This window comes from Scyliorhinus torazame, chromosome 13, assembly GCF_047496885.1.
Source record: "Scyliorhinus torazame isolate Kashiwa2021f chromosome 13, sScyTor2.1, whole genome shotgun sequence".
NCBI lineage: Eukaryota > Metazoa > Chordata > Chondrichthyes > Carcharhiniformes > Scyliorhinidae > Scyliorhinus > Scyliorhinus torazame.
Genome location: NC_092719.1, coordinates 73998590 through 74023516, shown reverse-complemented (window position 1 = coordinate 74023516; position 24927 = coordinate 73998590). Strand labels below are relative to the sequence as shown.

The 24927-nt window shown below is 41.1% G+C and overlaps 1 protein-coding gene across 3 annotated transcripts; it reads right to left on the bottom strand.

Moving 5' to 3' along the window:
- Positions 1 to 2481: 2481 nt before the first annotated feature.
- Positions 2482 to 24927, bottom strand: LOC140388111 (vesicle transport protein GOT1B). Of its 3 annotated transcripts, none has more exons than XM_072471773.1 (6): positions 24754 to 24927; positions 18021 to 18112; positions 14115 to 14293; positions 13680 to 13761; positions 7206 to 7237; positions 2482 to 4394 (listed from the first exon to the last, which is right to left on the bottom strand). In XM_072471773.1, the coding sequence occupies exons 1-5, from the start codon at positions 24776 to 24778 to the stop codon at positions 7223 to 7225; spliced, it is 393 nt and encodes a 130-aa protein (XP_072327874.1). In that variant the 5' UTR covers positions 24779 to 24927; the 3' UTR covers positions 2482 to 4394; positions 7206 to 7222. The 3 variants fall into 3 exon arrangements, with proteins under 3 accessions (XP_072327874.1, XP_072327873.1, XP_072327872.1); XM_072471772.1 differs by lacking the exon at positions 7206 to 7237 and having other exon boundaries at positions 2482 to 4098; positions 4327 to 4394; positions 24754 to 24926; XM_072471771.1 differs by lacking the exon at positions 7206 to 7237 and having other exon boundaries at positions 24754 to 24926.

Below are 24927 nucleotides of genomic sequence, written 5' to 3'. Positions count from 1 at the left end.
CGGTCTACCTCATCCTCACAGATCGTACAACCTTCAACTGGGGCTGTTTTGGTTCATCAGCTTTTGCTAATTTGCGAGGTTGGCATGTGTGCATGTAACAACTTGACTTTAACATGGTAAAATGGCCCAAGGAACTTCACACAGCATCAAAATGTGGCAGAGTTTGGTCAGAGGCAGATTGTTTTTAGGGAGGAGCTGGAGGGACTGAGATATTTAGGCAGCTGGGGGTTAATGAGACCCAACTTTTTCCCTTTGCCATCACTCTGCTTCCTTGTCTAATTCAAGCTGTAATAGAGAACTATTTTCAGATCAAACAATGGCAAGGTGAAAAACTCATATTCCTGGAAGGTCAAACTGAATCATAGCCCCCAACTGAGGGTGTAGTCAAAATGATGCACAAATTCAACTTGACCAGTTTCCACCTCTGTAACTTCATGTGTCTTGGTGCAGACTTCACCTCCACTGAAACTAGTTTTATCATTCCCAGGCTCAAGCTCACAAGTCTGCCTACTGTTGAAATCCACTGCTGATATTTTACACCCATTCCAGTTCACTAACTTGTCCTGTCCAACCTTCACTGCCTTCCTGAGCCGACGAGATACTTCCAAATCCTTGTCCACATTTAAAAAGCACTCATTCTACCTGCTACAGTCCTTCTAGCCATTTTGTTTCTTCCATCTTTTCAACCCGATTTACTGTGTACCTGCTCCTCTCAAACCAGTTGTTCATCCTTCAAACATCAACTCTCTCCACTTGGGGAACTTTCTTCACTCAACCACTCTAGCTTGTTTCCCAGCTCCCCAGTTTCAAAGTTGTCCTACAAATTCTTACTTGCAGAACAGCATGTCCGTGCAATGGTTAGCACTGCTGCCTCATGGCACCGAGATCCCAGGTTCGATTCCAGCTCTTAGTCAATGTCCGGGTGGAGTTTGCACATTCACCCCATGTTTGCGTGGGTTTCACTCCCACAACCCAAAGATATGCAGGATAGGTGGATTGGCCTCGCTAAATTTCCCCTCAATTGGAAAAGAAAAATGAATCGGGTACTTCAAATTTATATTTAAAAAAGAACAAATCCTCTCTTGCGTTTTGACCATGGCCAATTCTGCAAACATTCCTCACAATTTCCTATTCTGCGTCAGCTCCATGAAGCAAATTATTGTTTTGCGATACAAGTATGGGGAGGCTGTGATATAGTTGCTGGACTAGCAATCCAGAAACCCCAGTAATGCACTGGGGGCCTGGGTTCGAATCCCATCATGGCAGTTGGTGAAATTTGAATTCAATAAAAATCTGGAATTAAACGATGACCATGAAACCATTGCCGATTGTTGTAAAAACCCATCAGGTTCACTAATGTCCCTCAGGGAAGGAATCTGGCATCTTTGCCTGGTCTAGCCTATATGTGACTTCAGATCCACAGCAATGTGGTTGACTCTTAAATATCCTTGGGGATGGACAATAAATGCTGGGCCAGCCAGTGACGTCCAAATCCCATGAACAAATTTTTAAAAAGTAGATGACATGTCAGGCCCAGGAATTGTACAACAGATACTCAAGCTAGTGCAAAAAAAAAAGCTAGTGCAAAAAAAAAAAAAGAAAAAAAAAAAAAAAAACAGGCTTCTACAGGATCTTGCTCTTCATCAAATGGAAAAATGTAGTACTTGTATGTAAATAAACATAGCTTACGTCAGAATCAGACCTCACTAGTTGCTAGGCTAACAGAACTTCAAAACAGCAGAAAGTTGGTAGACGAAGAGCAGGTAGCCGAAGAGCAGTTGCTTCGAGGATAAGACTTCACTTTTTCAGAGATCAGGTGACGTGATGATGAATTATTTATGTGGTGTGCGCAGCCATTAGTCAAGCTGTAGTACATCTGCAACATAGCTTTGGTGATCAAACCCAGCATCAGAAGAAACTCCAAACTAGCCATGCAACAAATACCTTCAGAATACCCTTTCATAATGAAATATTTTTGATCCAGAGCTTCTGCACTATCACAGTTGTAGACCACCGCATGCCAATATTTAGTTTATTTTAGCGACATCACTAGAACAATTTACATAGTCATATGTGCAGAGTTGCCTAACAGTGTAATTTACACAAGTACTCATCTGTCTTGAGGATTCTGGAACCCAGAATGGTTGATTCTTGAATATGTTGGTTTTTAAAATCACAGTTTAGGGAGAAAAACAGGGCCTGAGACGTGTGCATCCGCAAGCCTGTTGATTTTAGGGACATTTATGGTGCCATCAAATCAATATAAATTATCGTTTTTCAAAATTAGAGATAACTGCACAACAGAAAGTCCTACATTCTCAAACTGAAGACCGAAAAGATTTCCACACAATGATTTCCTTTCCTGAATCTATTACAAAATATTCTAACAATTTAAAACTTTTGTGGAATAGGATGTGTATGCTTGAGAGGATTGGTATATTAAATACATGCAATTTCTTTTTCTTCAGCACAGTAGAAAAATATGGACAACCATAATTAACTTTTATTTTCTTTCTGCAGACTAGAAAGATGACCAAATGTCACGTTCTGGGCACATATTCACAAAAGATACACAATGCACTGACTTCTGCTCTACTTCTGCTCTAAGGTGGGTAGCAACATACAAAGGAAAAATGCAATTCTGACATGTTTAGCAGTTGCCATGTACATTGCAAACAAATTCTACCTACTGTGTGCTGAAACAATTTGCATATTAGTTTGGGGTGCACACTTTAAAAAAAAAAATTTAGAGTACCCAATTTATTTTTTCCAATCAAGGGGCAATTTAGCGTGGCCAATCCACCTAGCTTACACATTTTTGGGTTGTGGGGGCGAAACCCACACAAACACGGAGAGAATGTGCAAACTCCACACAGACAGTGACCCAGAACCAGGATTGAACCTGGGACATCGGCGCCGTGAGGCCGCAGTGCTAACCCACTGTGCCACCAAGCTGCCCAGGGGTGCACACAATTAACTTGAATTCTATAAAATTAAAAAAGTTTGAATTGCGTTTTTCTCGACTGACTTTCCCCCAGTGGTCTCCAGCTGAGCTAGCATCTTTGCCATAATTACTTCTGAAAGCATACATCCCATGAAACTTACACCTGCAGTTCTGGTGTTTTCAGATGGTATCACCAAGTTTAGACGTTATTTGCTTTCCAAAGTCAACAAGCATCTTTATGGGCAATGAACCAATATAATGAACATTAGTCTTTTCAATATTTCAAACAAGTGATCTCTACTTTTAAAAGATCAAGAAGAAGGATTTCCATTGTAGGATTCCCCTGATCAAGAACAATACCTATGCCATTGGAAGTCAGTTATTTTTTTTTACTTCTCTTGTAGCTTTAAAGAAATATTTTCTTCCATTAGCAGATAAATATAGGGCTTACAAAAATCTGCATGAATAAGCAAAACACACTTATTAACTACTATATTATTAAGGGAACATTTTGTTAAAAAGATTCAGTGATAATTATTTGCTTCAAACATTTATTTACAATAGTTTAACACCAAGAAGAAATTGCATGTTTGAAAAGATAAACTTTCTTTAAAAAAAAATCTGCTTACTACCTATAATCACCTTCTTTCTAAAGGTACATAATAAGTCAGAAGTCCATTTGCACAAAATTCCTGCCAAATGAGGCAGTCACAAAGGATAAAATCTCATCATTAACCTGGTCTTTGCAGGTATAACAAGAGAATGACGTGATCAAAAATAACTGCAGGGAGAGACACACACAATTGGGGCAAGACAATCATGGATGCAAGCTAGTTATTTTTACCTCAAAGATAAGATCAGCTGTACATATACATTTAAGTGAAAAATGGGACAAGGCCTGTTCCATTAAAGTATTTCATTCTTTGACTTGCAAACCAAAAGGTGGCAAGGTGAGCCAGAGTCCTTCTAGATTTTCCCAAACTCAAACTTGTTTTAGTTGAATGAGGTTCAATGTTTAAAAAAAACAAGATGCTCCTTCTCAGTTGGTCTTGCTTGGTCCAACTCACCCAGTTTAAGGTCCACTTCCTTCTGATCATTGAGCAGCATTGATGGTGGTAGTGGTGGAGCCCACAGCCCAACCCATCTTGCCCTTCCTGCTGGAGGATGTGGTGTGAAGCATCCCACACAAAGAGAACATGAGGGAGGGGAGGAAAGGTCAAAAAGAGTGAAATTCAATGCCATGACCACCTTTCTCCCCTATGACAAAATATTTTGTAAGAATGTCATCAAGTTTTATTTGTTCCTACACAGGTAATTCAGTAAAATATAAATTTAGAAATGTTTGCCTCAGGTAAACCTTATAAATATATTATACAGCATACTTCTGTAGTAGTCGTCCATCCAGTCTCTGTTATACCATGCTGTTGCTTTCACCAACTTTATCTACAAACTGCAAAAATAAAGGAAATCGCAGTTAACCAAAATAGGTATTATCACATTAGGTTTAATATTCCCAAGATGTTGATACAGTTGTCTTACATCAGTGACAATTAGGATGCATGTCCAACATTCTCATTTCTGCACTGCCCATTAACAAATCAGTCCAGTTAACACACTTCCCTAATGGGAGTTCACACTCCACATATTGATCTAAAGACCAGGGCTAAAACCAAAACAACTCCTAGACTCCCATTAGCGTGCACGTTATTTATCTTAAGTAAATTAGCATTTTTGGAGGCATGATGATTTAACGTGATTGCATGTCTAATATGTGGAAACAGAAGTTTAAATGCGCTTATGATCATAACTTTGGAAGTTCTCCATATTTGCAGAAAATAACAACTACAAGTGCCCTCCTTTCTACACCAAAATAATTTCAAAACAAGAGAAATTTTCTGACCAAGGCAGGCTTTTAAGGAGTTTTTTTTCCCCCTTTTCCAAGTGAGATGTCTCAATGCTATACCAAGTTCTATTCAACCTGTTCCCAACAGGATGTAGCCATGATAATACTAAATTCCCAGTTAGCTCAACAGCAACCATGGGGTGAAACAAATTAACTGCAATATTTTTGGAGTTTTCTAGCTTGGCTGTCTCATTAATGCATACCCCTGGAAAATAGTAAAGGGGTACCAGTTTTTAAATAAGTGCAGAGGTAGGAAAGAAGAGGAAGAAATAACTAAAACCTGTGCGAGGGTAGGGGACAGAAGCGATAATCCTGCAGGGTAACAGAGGGTGGTAATAAGACAAGTAAAGAAACGCAAGATGGGTCTACAGAAGCTGCAAATACGAACAGCAGAACTATTACCAAGACCTAATTTCAAAATAATGGGAAGGTTGGATATGATCTGAAATTGTTGCCCTTGCTGTCCATTGAGTCTGCACTAACCCTCAGAAACAGCACCCTACCTAGGCTCAATCCCCAAACCCTCTCCCCATAAGCCCACCTAGGGGTATTTTAGCATGACCAATCCACCTAACCTGTACATCTTTGGACTGTGGAGGAAGCTCACGCAAACACAGGAAGAATGCGCAAACTCCACACAGACAATCAGGGAATCAAACCTGGGCCTCTGGAGCGGTGAGGCAGCAGTACTAACTACTGTGCCACCAACGTGTTAATTTTTGAAAATAAATGTAGAGTATCCAATTCATTTCCCCCCCCCCCACTCCCCCAACCACCACCACCACCACGCACCCCCACAAATTAAGGGGCAATTTAGTGTGCCCAATTCATCTACCCTGCACATCTTTTTCAGTTTGTGGGGGTGAGACCCACGCAGAGACAGGGAGAATGTGCAAACTCCACACGTTCGGTGACCCAGGGCTGGGATCACATCCAGGTCCTCAGTGCCATGAGGCAGCAGTGCTAACCACCTGCACCACCGTGCTAAACGGGAAATCACATCTCTAATCTTTTCCAGTTGACAGAAGGCAATTGATCTGAAACATTAACTCTCTGTCGATGTTTTCTGATCTGCTGACTACTTCCAGAATCTTCTGGCTTTTTTCATGTTCTTCTCTTATTCTTGATTTTTACTGTCCTAGATGCCCCTGGTATTCCTCTCAACCAACTCATCTGTGCAGCTGGTTTCTTTCACTTCATAAACTCTTGTCATCTATTTTATCCAATTGTTTTTAGCCTTCCATATCATGCTTAATCTTCCAAAAGCAGAAGTTAGTTCAATCCTTCACGTTCCATGACTGCTTTTAAGTAGCTGGTCTCCATAATTTGAATGCAAAATGTAGATACACAACAAATATCAATAATTAAAAGCAACAGTATGAAGGATATACAATGCATGGGGAACCAAATTGGGGATGTAATTAGTTTGATCAGAGACGGGACAGATTTCTTTTCCATAATTTTCTGCAGAATAATCTTTCCAACCCAACCTATAATGGGGAGAGAGATAGAGTGCTTGCGGCTTGTAAAACAATAGCACTCTCAGCAGTTTTCCTGTCTATTTTCCTAATGAAGGAAGATGCATAGCACGGGAAATTGCAAATAAGATAAGATGTCTCATATGCAACTAATGGACTATGAATAGGTTTCAAATACTCAACTACCGTTTGATACTAATTGATGTGGTATAAAAGCCTGTGACATCCACTCCATCCACGTGGAAATGAATGTTAATAGTATATAATCTTGTTAAAGCACAGTCTAAAACACAGTATTTCTCTGCTGTAGTCAACGCAAAGATGGGGCCAAATCACTATATTACACAAAAATGTCATATCAAATAAAATAAAGCATACTTTGAGATCAACTCTAATAATTTGATTTATTTTTTTGTTAGAATCTTTAAAAGCCATTTCAAAAATCCATCCCCATAGAAGAGTCAGTGACGCATGCCATCCAGCCCAAGGAACATCAGGGTCATGGTATTTCTATATTTATAAATCCATCCTTCAATGTACCAGCAACTACATTTCCCAAGAGCCACACCATCTCTGGGGAGTTGAATGCAAGGGGTTTATTGGAAAATTGAGTACAGCACTGATAATTTTCCACACATTAGTCTCAATGGATGGCAGATTGCAGGCAGCACGCTTGTGATTTGCCAGTAAGTTGCCCTTTGCATGTCCATTCTGACCAGTGGCATAGGGCATGGACCTCTTTTAGCTGGTCTTGCAGTTTGCAAGTGCACAACATAACACTTAAAAAAAATAAAAAAAATAATCTATACTGCTGCAGGCAGCAATCTTCCCTCCAGGTTATGCAAACAAAACCATTATGAAAATGTAACAAGGTACGTACTTCATGCTCAGCCTCCTTTATGATATTGTCAGCTTTAAAGATATTTAACGGAACAATTATTAACAAGTAGCATAGAACCAGAAAAGTCATTATTCAAAGCGTTAGATGCCTTGATTATGTAAACATTTAAAAAAATTTTTATACAGGTTCATTTCAACAAAATACAAAATGAACGGAATGCATAGCAGTGGATGATCTTAATGGAAAGGAACTGTGAATTCCGAGTTTTAGATTTTAAAACTGTTAACTTAGGAGGACTTTCTCCCACAATTTGTAGGGATGCTAATGTTGATTAACTTTCTATGGCAGAACACAATCAATCAATTATTTTTAAAATGAACTTGAGGATTGGACACTCTTTACCTGCACAGATAACAGAAACATCAATAGGGTCAAATGTGTATTGATCAGCCCATTCCTGTATGTTTTGGATAATGACAGTTTGAAAGGCCACTTAAATTTGGAAGTTTTTTTTGTTATGACTTACCCTTCTACTTTTGTTCACAACACTTCAACCTACTTCAGCACATGACTAGCATAAGAAAATCCTTTACTGAATTTCCACATGGAAGCCTTTCACAACTCATTTTTCCTCACCATCCAGCCATACAAATATTTTTTAATGTATTTTACAGGATGAAAGAGTTGTTGGCTTATTGCCCACCCTTAACTGCCCTCAAGGTGGTGGTGAGTCGCCTTCTTGAACCGCTGTAGTCCATGTAGTTTATGAACACCCACCGTGCTGTTAGGGAGGGAGTTCCAGGATTTTGACCCCAGCGACAGTGAAGGAAGAGCGACATATTCCCAAGTCAGGATGGTGAGTGACTGGGAGGGAAACGTGCAGGTGGTTGTGTTTCCATGCGTCTGCTGCTCTTGTCTCCCTAAAAGGTCAGGGATTTGGCAAATTGCTGCAGTGCGCCTTGTAGATGGTACACACTGCTGGGCCACTGTGTTGGTGGTGGAGGGAAGGATGAATGAAAATTTATAAAATGCTGAATATCATAAAGGGAGATGAGAACATTACAGTACAAGGAAGAAATTGAAACTATGCAATAGTTTATGCCTTCACCATATCCTAAAGCACCTTGAAGTGTGGTTGGCACTGCTGTTCGGTTTATAAATACAGCGTGCATAGCAAGGTACCAGAAACAGCAAGTTAAGATGAATGACCAATCACTGGTTTCTGGTGCTTTTTGAGACAGCAGCATTGGCCAGATACCATGAACCGCCCCCCCCCCCCCCCCCCAATTAATATGGTCATGTATCTTTATATCCAACCCAAAAGAAAGATATGATTTGCTTTAACAATCCTCTGATAGACATTAGTTCTAAGAATACAATACTCGTTCAATACTGGACTCAGAATTGGTTATGTATTCAAGTCCTGCAGCAGGGTTTAAACCCACGCCATCCGAATAAAAGGCAATAGAGCTTTCAACTGTTGCAAGTGATGCATAATGCTACAATATCGAGACATCTTTTGCATCCAAGTAAAGCTTTCATAAATAGGATAGACACCAGTTCTGCCTTTAAATGGCAGACCTTCCACAGCAAGTCCACTATAGTTAGAAGATTGGAGATGTGTCAGCTGCCAATAAAATGCACTCTAGCGGCAACAGCCTTCGGGAAGAGAAAAGATAGCTTACAACATTTTGGGTGGGTACCCTTCGGAACAGATAGGAAGGAATATTCCCAAAACATTAACTGTACTTTCTTTTTGCAGAGGCGGACAGACCTGCTAAGCACTTCTAGAATTTGTTTTTGCTTTAAAATTTCCAGCATTAGTATACCTGCACTAAATACATTCTCTCACTGCCCCTTGTGCAACTTAATTGAATTTTGTTTGCTTCGGTGTAAAATTTAAGATACCCCTGACCTGAGATGGTAATTAAAGCATCCTGAAGTTATATGTTCACAAAAACTGATAATGAGATTGAATGAAACATTTGGGTGGGAGTTCCACAAACAAAACATTACTCCAAAGTTTATTTGTTGTGGGATAAACATGGAAAAATCTGCTTATATGAAATTAATGTTTGTTTTTTGCTATTAATAAATGCAATTACTTTTCTTCAGTTAGGGGAAAGTAACAGTTTTCAGTAGTAGAAAATCATCATCACTTTATGTTTTGCATCTCGAGTCAAGGATGGCACAGGAAGACAGAAGCCAAAAACATCCTCCACTCTGACCTAATAAAGTGTGCTCTATCCAAGTCCATTGATTACACCAGTACGTGACTTCCATTTCCCCTTCAACTAACCTTCTACATCATGAACTTTAACTCAAAAAACACCAGAAACTGGTTCATTATGGGGACTCTGCAAGTGACTAGAATTGTGCTTTAATCTGCCTGGGTACTAGATGGTGCAGAGCCAAGATTTTCAAATTGGATTCTCGGAATCCTGGTAAGAATGCAGGTCAGCAAATTTCTGCGGTCGTCTTGATTTACCAGTTATTAATTTGCTATTGCTAAATAGAGAATCCTTTAAAAAGAGAGCACCAATTCCTTTTATGGTGAGCTGTTCAAATGTTTTTTTAAATGCCATTGTTTCTCATCAGATCAGGTAAATCGCTTGCCCGTTTTTTGCTCTTCAATCCTAATGCATATTAAACATAAATGAATGATTACCTAGCTTTGACGTGTCTTCCTCTTTCTTCAACTGAAGTTAGTCTTCGATATTCATTGACATTCCTCCCCCTGTCCCATCCCTGTTGCTGATTTGGAGTAATTGGCACGTTTTAAATTTGCTTTTTCAATAATTCATTTGTGCAGGCACTGTCCAGGCAGTCTCTCTGTTCTTGTATGTATCTACCCACTTTTCTGCCATTACATATCAGATATGTTCAATAGTGTTGTAGAAGCAAACAAGACCCATGCTCGAATTAGGGTCTACGGGTACTCCTGTTAGTCGGGGTGGGCCCACTACACTTTAAAGAAAATAAAATGAAGTTGCATTTCAATTAATGTGTCTTTTCCTTAACAAGCCTGAAAATATAACTATCCAAGCAATAGTCAATATCGAATTTGGTGCACCAAATGGCTTAATGATGATGAGAATTAGTTGATGCACAACACACAAAACTGGAATGCTTAAGAAATGTTCCAGATTATTAGGTATTTTTGCACTATTTCTCATCCAGTCAGATATTCCCAGGGTATGCATGATTCTTCACTTGAAAAGACAAATAAGCGACGTTTGTTCCTAATTCTTCACTGATTTGACTCAAAAGGAATTAATGAAGGTGGCAAAGCAATATTCCACGAGATTAAACGACTTTTTAAAATCTCCTGCTGAAAATGTGACTAGGATCCCTTCAATAATGATTTATAGCCGTAAATTCTTCAATCCCTTTGCCCAAAAATAATGAAGGGCCAGCCAATCAATGATTTAAAGGTTGCTCAATCTTCAATATTAACTGTATATCAAAATAAACACTGCAAAACATCAATTTGTTGCATGAATCCCAATTGATTGCCAGATTATCGAAGTACTAGGCAATTATTTGAACTACATAATATGGTAGAGTCTCCCACATATTACACAATGGCATCACTCAAACAAAAACTTGATATGCAGAAAAAAAAATGAGTCACAAATACTTTTGAGGTTTAAATGTGATGCCCATCTTCTATAGCACTAAAACAGAAAACGGTCTAAATGTTTCCATTGTAATAAGACCAAATCCACCTGTCTGCAGCTGATTACCAGAGATTAAAATGACTGCTAGAAATTCTGTAGTGAAGTCACATTCTTATACTCCTGATAAATGGACGACAGCTGGGAGCCTCCATTTTTAATCACAGTTGTGGACTAAATTCACACCACTTAGTTCAGTTTATGTACTACCCACAAAACAATTATTTCAAATGTCACAACAGCTTCCTCAATCACTGTCTGTGCGGAGTCTGCACGTTCTCCCCGTGTCTGCATGGGTTTCCACCGAGAGCTCCGGTTTCCTCCCACAGTCCAAAGACGTGCAGGTTAGGTGCTAAGCCATGCTAAATTGCCCTTAGTGTCCAAAAGGTTAGATGAGGTTATTGGGTTACGGGGATAGGGTGAAAGTGAGGTCTTAGGTGGGTCGGTGCAGGCTCGATGGGCCGAATGGCCTCCTTCTGCACTGTGTTCTCTATGTTTACCACCTTTACCCAATTTTACCTGAGAATTATCGATATTTGTAATGTTATGCTTAGTGTAAAGGAGTCAATTGATAAATACAATATTTAAAATAGTTTAAAAAACACATATTCCAAAGAGCATGACTCCTGTTTAGAGCAGCTTTGGGGGTGAACAGTTCTCAGTGACTCACCCATGTAACCATTCTTCCTGTCTGACATGGACAGCAAGTTTCAGCAGATTATTTTACCACAGGGAGCATGACAAACGTATGGATCTCTGGATGAATGAAATTTTGCAAGGGGTCTTACATCCACCACTACTCTATTTAAAAGTCTGATCCACATACAGAATGCTGCGTTTGAAGAATTTCTTTGATCAGTTCTAAATTTACTTCAACTGGTTTGAACAGGTCCTCTTTTTCTACACCTACAGTTTAACTTAAAGCAGCAATTCACAAAGTCTAGGAAAAGCAATTAGCTGATTTTAAAAGCTAAAACTTCTATTCTTCTCCACTCTTTGCTCATAACTAGGACCCCAACATAGTTCACCCTCCAGGTTCTTTTTTTACACTGCCTCCAGTGCCTGAACGTCTTTTGCTGCTTGGCAATCATGTTCAAGCTATGATCCAACCATTGGATGCATGTTCAAGCTCTGGTCCAACCATTTTCGATCCCCACCTCCTCGGATTTTGTTATTATTAGCTTTGTTGATCAATGTTCTCCATTGATTAGACATGTCAAACTCAGTCTCCATCAGTAGCTATTTAAACAATGTTAAAGTCATTTATTTTTATGTCATACTTTACATCGGTTGGGGTTGGGATAAAATTCCATCTGCAACTGTTCTGCTCACATTTTGCTGAACTAGTTTTGTAATTTCTTACTTGCTGCTTCCAATTCCATTGTCCTAATTTTGGTATCAGCTGCAAACTTGATCACTTTGCATGGAGTTTCTGAATCTAGGTCATTATGTAAATCTGGAAGGATGGCGGTATTTGTCCTGCGCCATCCCACACAGTACTGCCCTTACAGAGACACAGCTCCCATATGGAGAAAGTTTCATTTCCTAATACATTCCCCTACAGTTAACCCCCAGAGCACAGCTATTTTCACGTAGAAATTTATCACAGCTCCTTTGGAAATCAAAATAAGCTAGGTCATAGGGTTTACAACAGTCCACTTCGAGTGGTTTCTCCCTCAAATACAAGGGAGGATCTTGCCCTTCTGTATCAACTGTTTGTGCAGAAGGTCAATTTTATTGCTAATAATGAATTCTGTTCACACCAAATGGAAGTAAAAAGAATGGATCGGTTAGTCGTCAGTGTCTGTTCTGGCACCAATTTGGAATATACTCTCATATTAACCCATTTTCAGGCTACTGGTACCTCCACATTGTCCATTGGCCTCTCCATAATAACCATTATTTCACAACTCCCTTTCTTAGTTTTGCAGCACTGGAACAAATTATTTTGTTTTAAGATTTTTGTCGAAATTCCATCTCACCAATCAAAGGCATTGATTTTACTTGGGATACTTTGGGAGGGCTTATTATTGTAAGCCATTACTCAAGGAGACTTAAAATAAAGATATCCAGATGCATTACTATGTTAATCTAAAAACAAATTTTTTAAAAAACCACTGCATCTATATTGTTCTTGTAAAAGACCTAGTTTACATACTATTCAGAATATGAGATTTTTGGTCCAATTTTCATCCCTCATATGGAGGATGGTGTTGATGACCCCCAAAAGGTATAGACGCCTAAAAGCACTTATTACCATTAAACGTGAGTTTTTTTGAAAATGCAAGGTGTAGGAGAGGAATTTCTTAGATTTTGCTCCCCTTTTAATTTAGTTTTTTTTCTTCAAATCTTTCATTCATCTGTCTCTGAAAGAGATTACATGGTTGCTGATGGATGAGGGGTGTTGAGGAGTGTGGAGATTAGGGATCATGATGTTCAACTGTACTATGACTGTATGAGATAAGCTCAATGGACCAGCTGATGTTTTTCTGACCCCTATTTTCATAAGTACCCGTGAACTCTACGAATTCAATAAAATCCTTTTTAAAATTACACTTCATACAACTTAAAAATGCAATACATATTTGAACAGTTAACAAAGCATTCAAATGAATTCTTCACTTTATGCCCATTTGAGTTCTTACCCTTCAGTTGGTAGAACACTTAAAATGGTTTGACTAAATAACGGACCCTATAATTCATCCCCAACTATTGCCTGTGGATTTCGGAACCAAAATCTGTTAAATGCACCGCTAAGAACTCAGAATTTTAAAAAAAATCTTATTTAAATGGTATGATTATAATCTAACATGCACTGAATAATACAAATACTTACTGAGCTTATTCCAGGTAAATTCAGAATCGAGCCTAATATAGGCACTCGTCTAATAAAGCCAACCACCACTGGGAAGAAACCCCTAGCAAAGAAAATGGAAAATAAATGGGCTTTTAGAAAATGAAACTTTCGGTATGAAAAAGAAACAAAAACTAACGGACATTTTGTTGGGCAAGATACAAGCTTCAAGAGACAGTTAGCACTGGAATCCTGGCTTAGTGAAGTTTTAGAAATGTAATCCTAAATTCTAAAATTCACATGACTTCAAATAATTAATTCCAGCCTCTTAAATTGTCCAGTGAGAAGAGGCCAATTGTTTTTTCTTAAAATTATGCTACCCAAAAGAAATCAACTATCCATTACATGAGCACACTTGGATTTATGGACAGTGGAGTGGATAATGAATCACTCAGTACAAGTTCTAATGTCCCTTACCTGAATAAAAGAAAGAATCCATAAATTTCAAGAGCCATGCCTATTACAGGCCAGCCAATCAGCACCACAAAAATGCCACCCAGAAAGAAGCCCGTGGCTTTCATTTTGTGTTTTTGGAAGAAGAACCTGAAAGTCCTTTCTAAGCCGATTACAAAGGACAAGCCTGCCACAAATAAAATCTGTAAAGGAAAGAATAAGACTGTTAGAATTCTCCGAATTCCTCCAACGTCTCATGTTTATCATATGTACTTTATCATTCTGATGGGTATATTATTACAGGGTTCATTATTTACTATCTACATCAAAGCCTTGGATGAAGGGGCCAAAAATAAGGTAGCTAAATTTGCTGATGACACCAAGCCAGGTAGGAGAGCAAGTTGTCAAGAGAAGGTAGAGAGTCTGTAAAGGGATAGAGACACATTAAGTGAGTGGGAAAATATTTAGCATATGGAGTAAAACATGGGTAAATGTGAACGTGTCTGCTTCAGCAGACAAAATAGCATATTATTTCTATGGAGAGAGATTGCAGAATTCAGCGGTACAGAGAATCAAGTGTTCTGGTACCTGAATCACAGGAAGCTAGTATCCAGAGGTTGAATGGTGGCATTTAGTACAGGGGCCTTGGTGAAGTTTGAACAGGTTGGGGAATGCACCCATTGGAGTTTTGAGGAACGTGAAGTGATCTTATTGAAGCATACAAGAACCAAGGGGACTTGCAAGGGTCAATACCAGAAGGATGTTGCCACTTGGTGGGGAGACTAGAAGTAGGGGACACAGTGTTAGGAAATTAAATTTCATTAAGAGATTTATATTTGTATTGGTAAACATTATAAAGAAGGTATAGTTTTAAGTGGGTTTAATTTATTTGGGAGGCTGAAAAGCGACTTTTACAGTTGTTTTTTTCCAGTGAGATCTTCTTCCGGTCCCACCGACTGATAAAGCTTCTGTGGGTTTCCCAGCAGTGAGGAGGAGTTTAATAGGAAAATCCCACTGACAGTGGTGCGACCAGAAGATCAAGAAACACGCCACACTGGAGGGGCGGGGCGGGCTGGGGGGGGGGGGGGGGGGGGGGGGGGGGGGGGGGGGGGGGGGGGGGGGGGGGGCGCAGAACCTCTCCCTCTCTTCCCCCCCCCCCCCACCCAATGTTTCTGTGCTTGGAAGGGGTAAAATCTATAGTTAGATTCATACGGGACAAAGGTGCTTGTAAGTGTGGAGATTGGTTTCAATGGCAACTGTGATTTTATTGTGCTTAGAGGGCTACAGCTTGAAGAGTAAATAAAGTAGCCGTGATTGCTTAGCAACCAGGGCCTTGTAGGGAACTTTAAAGTTTTAGTTAAGTTAATTTGATTGTAATTGGAGATAGGTAGAGAGAGAAAGCAGACGTCACAGCTCTGCTAGGAGCAATTGGATTTTTATACGGCTAAAGAGGGAAACCTAAAGTCCAGCTAGTTAAGGAAATTAGAGAAATTAAGAGAAGTTTGCAAGAAGTCTGGAGTTAACGGAACAGAGGAAACTGGGAACCATCACAGATTACTGTTCAGTAAAGAGAGTTGAAAAGGCATTGGATTGAGAGAGGCCAGAAAGTAATGCTAAGGTTTGTGAGAAATTACAATTTGGGAGACCTTATTTGAAATAATTGAGTAAACCAGGTGACTGGACCTCAGAATTTGTGTAAAAGTCTTTAAGACAAAGGAAACCTGAAGGGAGAGGTGTAAAACCTGAAAGCGAAAACTTAATGGTAGCAGGGTCAGGAAAGCAGAATTTAAAAGAAGATTTGGAAGTGTGGCTTTTGAAAACGGAATCTTGAAACCACTCGTATGGAAGCCAGACTTCAGTGAGACAAGGTGGCTCACTGTACAAGAATAATCCAGGGGGGGGGTCGATGGGTGGATTTTGAAGAGAAATCCACAGACATTCACTTGGGTTCAGAGAAGAGTGTCTTACCATAGTCACTTGGAGTGCTTAAAGGGGACTTTGTGTGTTAATGAGACCAATGTAGCTTAAGATGTACTTGGTAAAATCTTAAAATCTGTTCGTAATTGTAAAACCAAGGGGGAAGTAAAGGATTATATAGAAATCCAATTTTTCATTAAAATGTTTTGTTTTAGTTGTTAAAGCTAATTAGCGGTCCTGTGACTCTGTTCCCCCATGTTTTATTTTAAAAACTTGCATGCAGATCTGGTCGCCACATTACCAGAAGGATGTAGATGCTTTGGAGAGACTGCAAAAAAGGTTTACCAGGATGTTGCCTGGTCTGGAGGGTTTTTGCTACGAGGAGACGTTGAATAACTCGGATTGTTTTCGCTGGAAAGACAGAGGCTGATTGAGGGTCTAAAAAATTACAAGAGGTATAGACAGAGTGAATAGCCAGAAGCTTTTTCCTAGGGTGGAAGTCTCAATTACAAGGGGGCACAGGTTCAAGGTGAGAGGGAGAACGTTTAGGGGAGATGTGCAGAGAATGTTTTTCACGCAGAGAGTGGTGGGTGCCTGGAACGCGTTGCCAGTTGAGGTGGTGGAGGAAGGCACGATAGCAACGTTTAAGATGCATCTTGAACGGGCAGGGAATGGAGGGATACAGATCGTTTGGGCAATAAGTAGGTCTAAGTAAGGAATCTGGATCGGTGTAGGCTTGGTGGGCTGAAGGGCCTGTTCCTGCTATAATGTTCTTTGTTCCCTTAGTCTTTGAGCCAGATTTCCATTCTGGGATCTTCACATCCATTAATAACATCAACTGGGACCATAACAGGGAGCTATGGTTTAAGACGGAAATGAGGAGAATTGTTTTCTCAGAGGGCCATTAGTCTGTGGAATCCTCGGTCAGAAAGCAGTGGAGGCTGTGTTATTAAATTTATTCAAGGCAGAGTTAGACAGACTTTTGTGATAGACAAGGGAGTCAGAGGTTAGGAGGGCAGACATGAAAGTGGAGTACGAGGCCACAACTAGATCAACCATGATCTTATTGAATGGGGAGCAGGCTCAAAAGGTTGAATGGCTATTCCTGCTCCCACGTCCTATGTTCCTCTGATCGGGAGCAATCTTGTATTATGAAATGGGATATTAGCAGTGTTCTGCAAATTATATAACCGAGTTGTACTTTGGACAGTTTCTTAGCAATGAGATTATTTTACGAATTCTAAAGATAGAGGAATTTGTGGACATGCTTGTGTTACAGGTATCCAATGCACTTTGAAGGATGAATATCTAGGCATAAAATATTAATTCCTATACAACTTAATACTTTTTCTACATATCTGGATTTCATAAAGTTTAGCTGCAAGGTTTCAAAACAGATATTAGTTAAAAGCGCTGTCACCAGGACTTTACCATGAGTGGCTAGTTCAACTTTTTGTATCATGTCCATTGAAGGGCAAAGAAAATCCAGCAGTTACCATTACCCTGACCTTCCAACTTGGGTTGTATCTGTAGAGTGCATTTTGAAAAGAATGAAACTATGTCAAAAGAACAGGAATCATGCACCAAAGTCTGTGAACTACTAATTCTGGCAGCAAGGAGGAGGAATTAGGAACAGTTCAAGAGCATCACACAAGAAGCATATTACACAAGGGTGAGGATCTTAGCTTAATTACCAATATCCTAAATCTCCCTAATGACACCACTTGTGTCATGTTGCACGGCACAAGAATCTTTGCCATTGGACTGTTATACTCATTTAGCCTCATATATTCTACCTTACGCATAGCCTATCTCCTTTTTGTTCTGCCACCTTCTAGGCATAATAGAACAGCGAGGATCCTTGTCAAAAGACTAAGCAACAGACTGATGCACTGAGTACAACTTGGCTCACAAAGCTTACGATCAGTATAGCACAATATGGCTTCATATCAAAATGAGTAGTTTAGAAATTGAGATTTTAAGAGAAACACAAGTTCAATAATCAAAACTTACATTTCCTATCGCAAGGAGTGCCTTGTCAAAGAATAGTACCATGCCAAAGAACAGGAAAAACACACCAAAGCCTGTTAGTCCCATTCCAATTTCTGTAAGGGAAAGAAGAGATAACAATCAGATTCACTGCTCTGTTGTACTTCCTACTGTCACTTCAACCATGAGATAATTATAAAAAAATAAGTCAATATATAACAGAATTCAAATGAATTTAATTATGCCAAAGATAAATTTAGTGCTTGTTTAACTGCATAAATATCTTGCCATCAGTGTAGAAGAATAATCTGATCACACAAAGCAGCTTAATGCCGAGCTTTTAAATGTACATTACGCAACTACCTAATTTCCTAACCAAAATGGGTTATATTTTTCATTGCTCGAGCTTTAAAAATGAAATAAAGACAGAACAAAAATTGCATTTAAAGAATGGTCTTATGATATCCCAACAGAACAGTCAATTGAGTACTTTCACACTGGAGTTACTGTAGCAATATGGCCACAAATTTACACAAACCAACCCCCCCCCCCCCCCCACCCCCAAATCAAACAGCAATAAGTTAATCATCAGGTAATCTGTTAGTGATGTTGATCGAGGGGTACATGCAGGTCAGGACACCAGGGAAAATTCCCCTGCACCATTTTTGAAATTTGCATCAGATAGGTCATCAGTTGATTTTTTTCATCTGTCGGACAGGACTTCCAATTGGGTAGCATTTCCCCATTACTGCATTTGACAGCGAGTGGACCTTGTGCTCAAGGTTCTGGACTGGGATACAAACCATTTGCCCTCAGATGAAAATTCAAAGTTATAGTGTTTTATGTGGCTCTCAGCTGCCATTTGGTCAAAGTCCATGCCCATATGGACAACATTCAAGTAGCAAGGAACATATACGCCACACAAGTTCCAGTGTCTATTGTTGACAAGAGAGAGTCTAACTACCTTCCACTGACATTACCATACTTGAATTCTCCATCATCAACATCGTGGGGTAACCACTGATCAGAAACTAAACTGGACATGTCAAATAAATGCAATGGTTACAAATAACAGCTCAGAGCCTGGGTATTCTGCAGTGTATAACTCATCTCCTGATTCCCCAAAGCTTGCCCACCATCTAGTCGGAGTCGCAAATTTGATGGAACAATCTCAACTTGCCTCGATGGGTACAGCTCGAACACTATTCAAAGAAGCTCAACAGCATCCAGGATAAGGCAAATGGTTAACTAGGACCCCAACTACCACTGTCAAACACATGTCCTTCAACACCAGTGCACTGTGGCTGCAGTGTGTACCATAGATAAAAAGCGGCAACTTACCAAGGCTCCTTTGACAGCACCTGGAACAAGATGGGCAAAAGGGAACATAACCACCTCCAAGTTCCCTGCCATGTCAAGCACCACCCAGACTTGGAAACATATCACTGTTCCTTCCTCAGCACTGGGTCAAACCCAAAGCACTGTATATGCAGATGCATTCACCACATGGACGGCAGTGGCTTATGAGGGCAGTTCACCACCACCCCAGGGAAATGGCAGATGGACAGTAAATGTTCACTTGCATCTCATTACCAGCCTACATGCTTCATCATAGAACATAGAACGATACAGCGCAGTACAGGCCCTTCGGACCACGATGTTGCACCGAAACAAAAGCCATCTAACCTAAACTATGCTATTATCATCCATATGCTTATCCAATAAACTTTTAAATGCCCTCACTGTTGGCGAGTTCACTACTGTTGCAGGTAGGGCATTCCACGGCCTCACCACTCTTTGCGTAAAGAACCTACCTCTGACCTCCATCCTATATCTCTTACCCCTCAGTTTAAGGCTATGTCCCCTAGTGCTAGCCATTTCCATCCGCGGGAGAAGGCTCTCACTGTCCACCCTATCCAACCCCCTGATCATTTTGTATGCCTCTATTAAGTCTCCTCTTAACCTTCTTCTCTCTAACGAAAACAACCTCAAGTCCATCAGCCTTTCCTCATAAGATTTTCCCTCCATACCCGGCAACATCCTGGTAAATCTCCTCTGCACCCACTCCAAAGCTACCACGTCCTTCCTATAATGCGGTGACCAGAACTGTACGCAATACTCCAAATGCGGCCATACCAGAGTTTTGTACAGCTGCAACATGACCTCATGACTCCGGAACTCAATCCCTCTACCAATAAAGGCCAACACTCCATAGGACTTCTTCACAACCCTATCAACCTGGGTGGCAACTTTCAGGGATCTATGTACATGGACACCTAGATCCCTCTGCTCATCCACACTTCCAAGAACTTTACCATTAGCCAAATATTCCGCATTCCTGTTATTCCTTCCAAAGTGAATCACCTCACACTTCTCTACATTAAACTCCATTTGCCACCTCTCAGCCCAGCTCTGCAGCTTATCTATGTCCCTCTGTAACCTGCTACATCCTTCCGCACTGTCGACAACACCACCGACTTTATTGTCGTCTGCAAATTTACTCACCCACCCTTCTGCACCCTCCTCTAGGTCATTGATAAAAATGACAAACAGCAACGGCCCCAGAACAGATCCTTGTGGTACTCCACTTGTAACTGAACTCCATTCTGAACATTTCCCATCAACCACCACCCTCGGTCTTCTTTCAGCTAGCCAATTTCTGATCCACATCTCTAAATCACCCTCAATCCCCAGCCTCCGTATTTTCTGCAATAGCCTACCGTGGGGAACCTTATCAAACGCTTTACTGAAATCCATATACACCACATCAACTGCTCTACCCTCGTCTACCTGTTCAGTCACCTTCTCAAAGAACTCGATAAGGTTTGTGAGGCATGACCTACCCTTCACAAAGCCATGCTGACTATCCCTGATCATATTATTCCTATCTAGATGATTATAAATCTTGTCTCTTATAATCCCCTCCAAGACTTTACCCACAACAGACGTGAGGCTCACCGGTCTATAGTTGCCGGGGTTGTCTTTACTCCCCTTTTTGAACAAAGGGGCATTTGCTATCCTCCAGTCCTCTGGCACTATTCCTGTAGCCAATGATGACATAAAAATCAAAGCCAAAGGCCCAGCAATCTCTTCCCTGGCTTCCCAGAGAATCCTAGGATAAATCCCATCAGGCCCCAGGGACTTATCTATTTTCAGCCTGTCCAGAATTGCCAACACCTCTTCCCTACGTACCTCAATGCCATCTATTCGAATAGCCTGGGTCTCAGCATTCTCCTCCACAACATTATCTTTTTCCTGAGTGAATACTGACGAAAAATATTAATTTAGTATCTTGCCTATCTCTTCAGACTCCACACACAACTTCCCATCCCTGTCCTTGACTGGCCCTACTCTTACCCTAGTCATTCTTTTATTCCTGACTAACCTATAGAAAGCTTTTGGGTTTTCCTTGATCCTACCTGCCAAATACTTCTCATGTCCCCTCCTTGCTCGTCTTAGCTCTCTCTTTAGATCCTTCCTCGCTACCTTGTAACTATCCCTCGCCCCAACTGAAACTTCACACCTCATCTTCACATAGGCCTCCTTCTTCCTCTTAACAAGAGATTCCACTTCTTTGGTAAACCACAGTTCCCTCGCTCGACGCCTTCCTCCCTGCCTGACCGGTACGTACTTATCAAGAACACGCAGTAGCTGTTCCTTGAACAAGCTCCACTTATCCAGTGTGCCTAACACTTGCAGCCTACTTCTCCAACCTATCCCCCCCCTCCCCCCAAGTCATGTCTAATGGCATCATAATTGCCCTTCCCCCAGCTATAACTCTTGCCCTGCGGTGTATACTTATCCCTTTCCATCACTAACGTAAACGTCACCGAATTGTGGTCACTGTCCCCAAAGTGCTCTCCTACCTCCAAATCCAACACCTGGCCTGGTTCATTACCCAAAACCAAATCCAAAGTGGCCTCGCCTCTTGTTGGCCTGTCAACATATTGCGTCAGGAAACCCTCCTGCACACACTGTACAAAAAACGACCCATCTATTGTACTCGAACTATATCTTTTCCAGTCAATGTTTGGAAAGTTAGTCTCCCATAATAACTACCCTGTTACTTTCGCTCTTATCCAGAATCATCTTCGCCATCCTTTCCTCTACATCCCCAGAACTATTTGGAGGCCTATAGAAAACTCCCAACAGGGCGACCTCTCCTTTCCTGTTTCTAACCTCAGCCCATACTACCTCGGAAGAAGAGTCCCCATCTAGCATCCTCTCCGCCACCGTAATACTGCTCTTGACTAGCAGTGCCACACCTCCCCCTCTTTTGCCTCCTTCTCGGAGCTTACTAAAACACCTAAATCCCGGAACCTGCAACATCCATTCCTGTCCCTGCTCTATCCATGTCTCCGAAATGGCCACAACATCGAAGAACCCATGCTGCCAGTTCCCCTACCTTATTTCGTATACTCCTGGCATTGAAGTAGACACACTTCAAACCACCTACCTGAACACTGGCCCCCTCCTGCGACGTCAAATCTGTGCTCCTGACCTCTATACTCTCATTCTCCCGTACCCTAAAATTACAATCCAGGTTCCCATGCCCCTGCTGCATCATGACACATTGTCCTAAGTGGGAGCATTTGGTTTATGTAATGTTACAAGCAAAAGTAATATCTACTAAATAAATAGGTATAATTTCTTCCTCCAATGTATAAAAGCACAATTTATTTATCCTTTGTACACAACATATACAGGCAAAGTGAGGATCAAAAGGTTCATTCAACTGTTCAGCACATGGGTATCAAAGCCCATGTGGCATTGCCCTTGACAGTTAAGTCATGAAATACACAGTTCCTGCTGAGATGTAGCAACATTATATTTTGTTTATAATATTTCCATGTTACAACTGAAAAATTGTGGAGAATTAATTTGGGGTATGACAGTAAAATTAATGTTACTACAATTTCGACGCTGGCATTTATTTCTTGAAATTAAGCTCTACTACCTGGTGAGACAATTTTGTCCTTGCATGATTGCAAAGATGGAGGCATATGCCCACTAGGTCAATGTTGGTCAATGTTAAGGGTTTTCCAGTACATAAGCTCTGATCTGACACTTTTGAATGCAATGAGGCCAAGGGATGTGACAATCTACCAGATGGCATCACAAATTGTTTCAGCTTTGCGATGTACATGGTGCAATCCCAATCTGGTGTGAAGCTTGTTTAACAAGTTGCTATGCATTCTGTTGAATTCTCATGGGGTTTGAGGCAATCTACTTCCTGCTCATTTTTTCCTAATGTAATTTAGGGAAACAAAACACTGCTTGAAATATCCTTCATTACGACAATGACCACATTTCCAATGTATTAACTGACTATGCAGTAATTTGGGTCATTTCATGGTTGTAAAAAAGTGCTTTATGAATGCAAGCTCTTTTATATATGCACAGAATTTTCATCTGTGAGATGGAGCACAAGTCTCAGCCTTGGACTTAAATCTCAGTTAACACTGGGTAATATGCTATGTAATATGGCATTCATACCTGACTTTTCAAGTGCAGATTCACCCATTTCAAAAGTATATTCCATAAAATCTTATAGATGGTCCAACTCAATTTGAAATATAATGCTGACAGGTACACCTGGCAAAATAATTTAACCAATCATCGTATCCCTACAGTGCAGGAGGCCATTCAGCCCATCAAGTCTGCACCAGCCCTTGGAAAGAACACACTACTTAAGCTCCTGCCTCCCTATCCCCGTAATCCGACCTAACCTTTTGGACACTAAGGGAGAATTTATTACAGCCAATCCACCTAACCTGCACATCTATGGACTGTGGGAGGAAACCGGAGCCTGGAGGAAACCAACGCAGACATGGGAAGAAAGTGCAGCATCTGCAGTCACCCGAGGCCAGAATTGAACTGGGGACTCTGGAGCTGTGAAGCCACAGTGCTAACCACTGTGCCACCCTGTTGGTATTTCTTGTCTTTATTGCTACTGTTACAGCAGAATAATGTCATTACAGTCCATGCCAGCCTTGGCTCAGTAATAAACTCTTGTCTCTTAGTCAAGAAACTGTGAGATTAAGTCCTACTCCAGATGTTCGAAGACAAAGATCAAGGATGACACCCTGGCTAAGCACCGAGGCAGTGGTGCTCACTTTCTGATCAGTCCTCAAAACACAGAACGGTCACATATCACAGTACACCATTCGGCCTCTCTCCAACCAGCTCCGGTGTTCTGCAAGAGCAGTTTAACAGGTCCCATTCACTCAATTACCAATATGGACCCTCAAATTCCTCGTCCCCACTAAATGGTACAATCTGTTCTCTCAAGTTAAAGGCTTCCCTGCAACAGAGGTGTTCCAGATGAGATGAAGGAACAGATTGATTCAACACACAATTGCGGCCATTATCACATGGCTGTGGTGTGTGTATAAGTTTCCTACATTAATGACCAGCCTCGAAAAAGTCCAATCAGGTCCTGAACTATACGAAAGGCAGGTCTCTCAGTCTAACCACCACCGCCCATTGCGACCACGGGGCCTGTGTTCACACCCACCCATCTACAGCACCTCCTGCCTTTATTTGAACTTCAGAAGGCCAATAGGCCAAGGTAACTCGTTGGGAGCTTGGTGCCCGTTCGCTGTTCCTGGAGCAGGGTCTGAGAGGGGTTCCAGGCCGCAGCCGGGCCCAGGGAACGTTTAGAAGAAGCCAGGCCGGCTGCCTAATCCCACTTCCCCACCACCTCACACGGCAGTGCCGGTGCGGCCGGCCATCTCTTTCTCTCGCTTTCACTCACTCTGCGAGTCCGTCAGGGAAATCATGTTGCCAGCCGCTGATTCTCATCGGCTTCGCCAAATCCACATCAGCCGCCACGTCTTCCGGAAGCAACGCGCCTCCCCCTAGTAACCTGGCGGCCACTTCCTGGGCGGGGCAGCCCCGCCCCCTCTTCCGGGCAGCCCAGCCCCGCCCC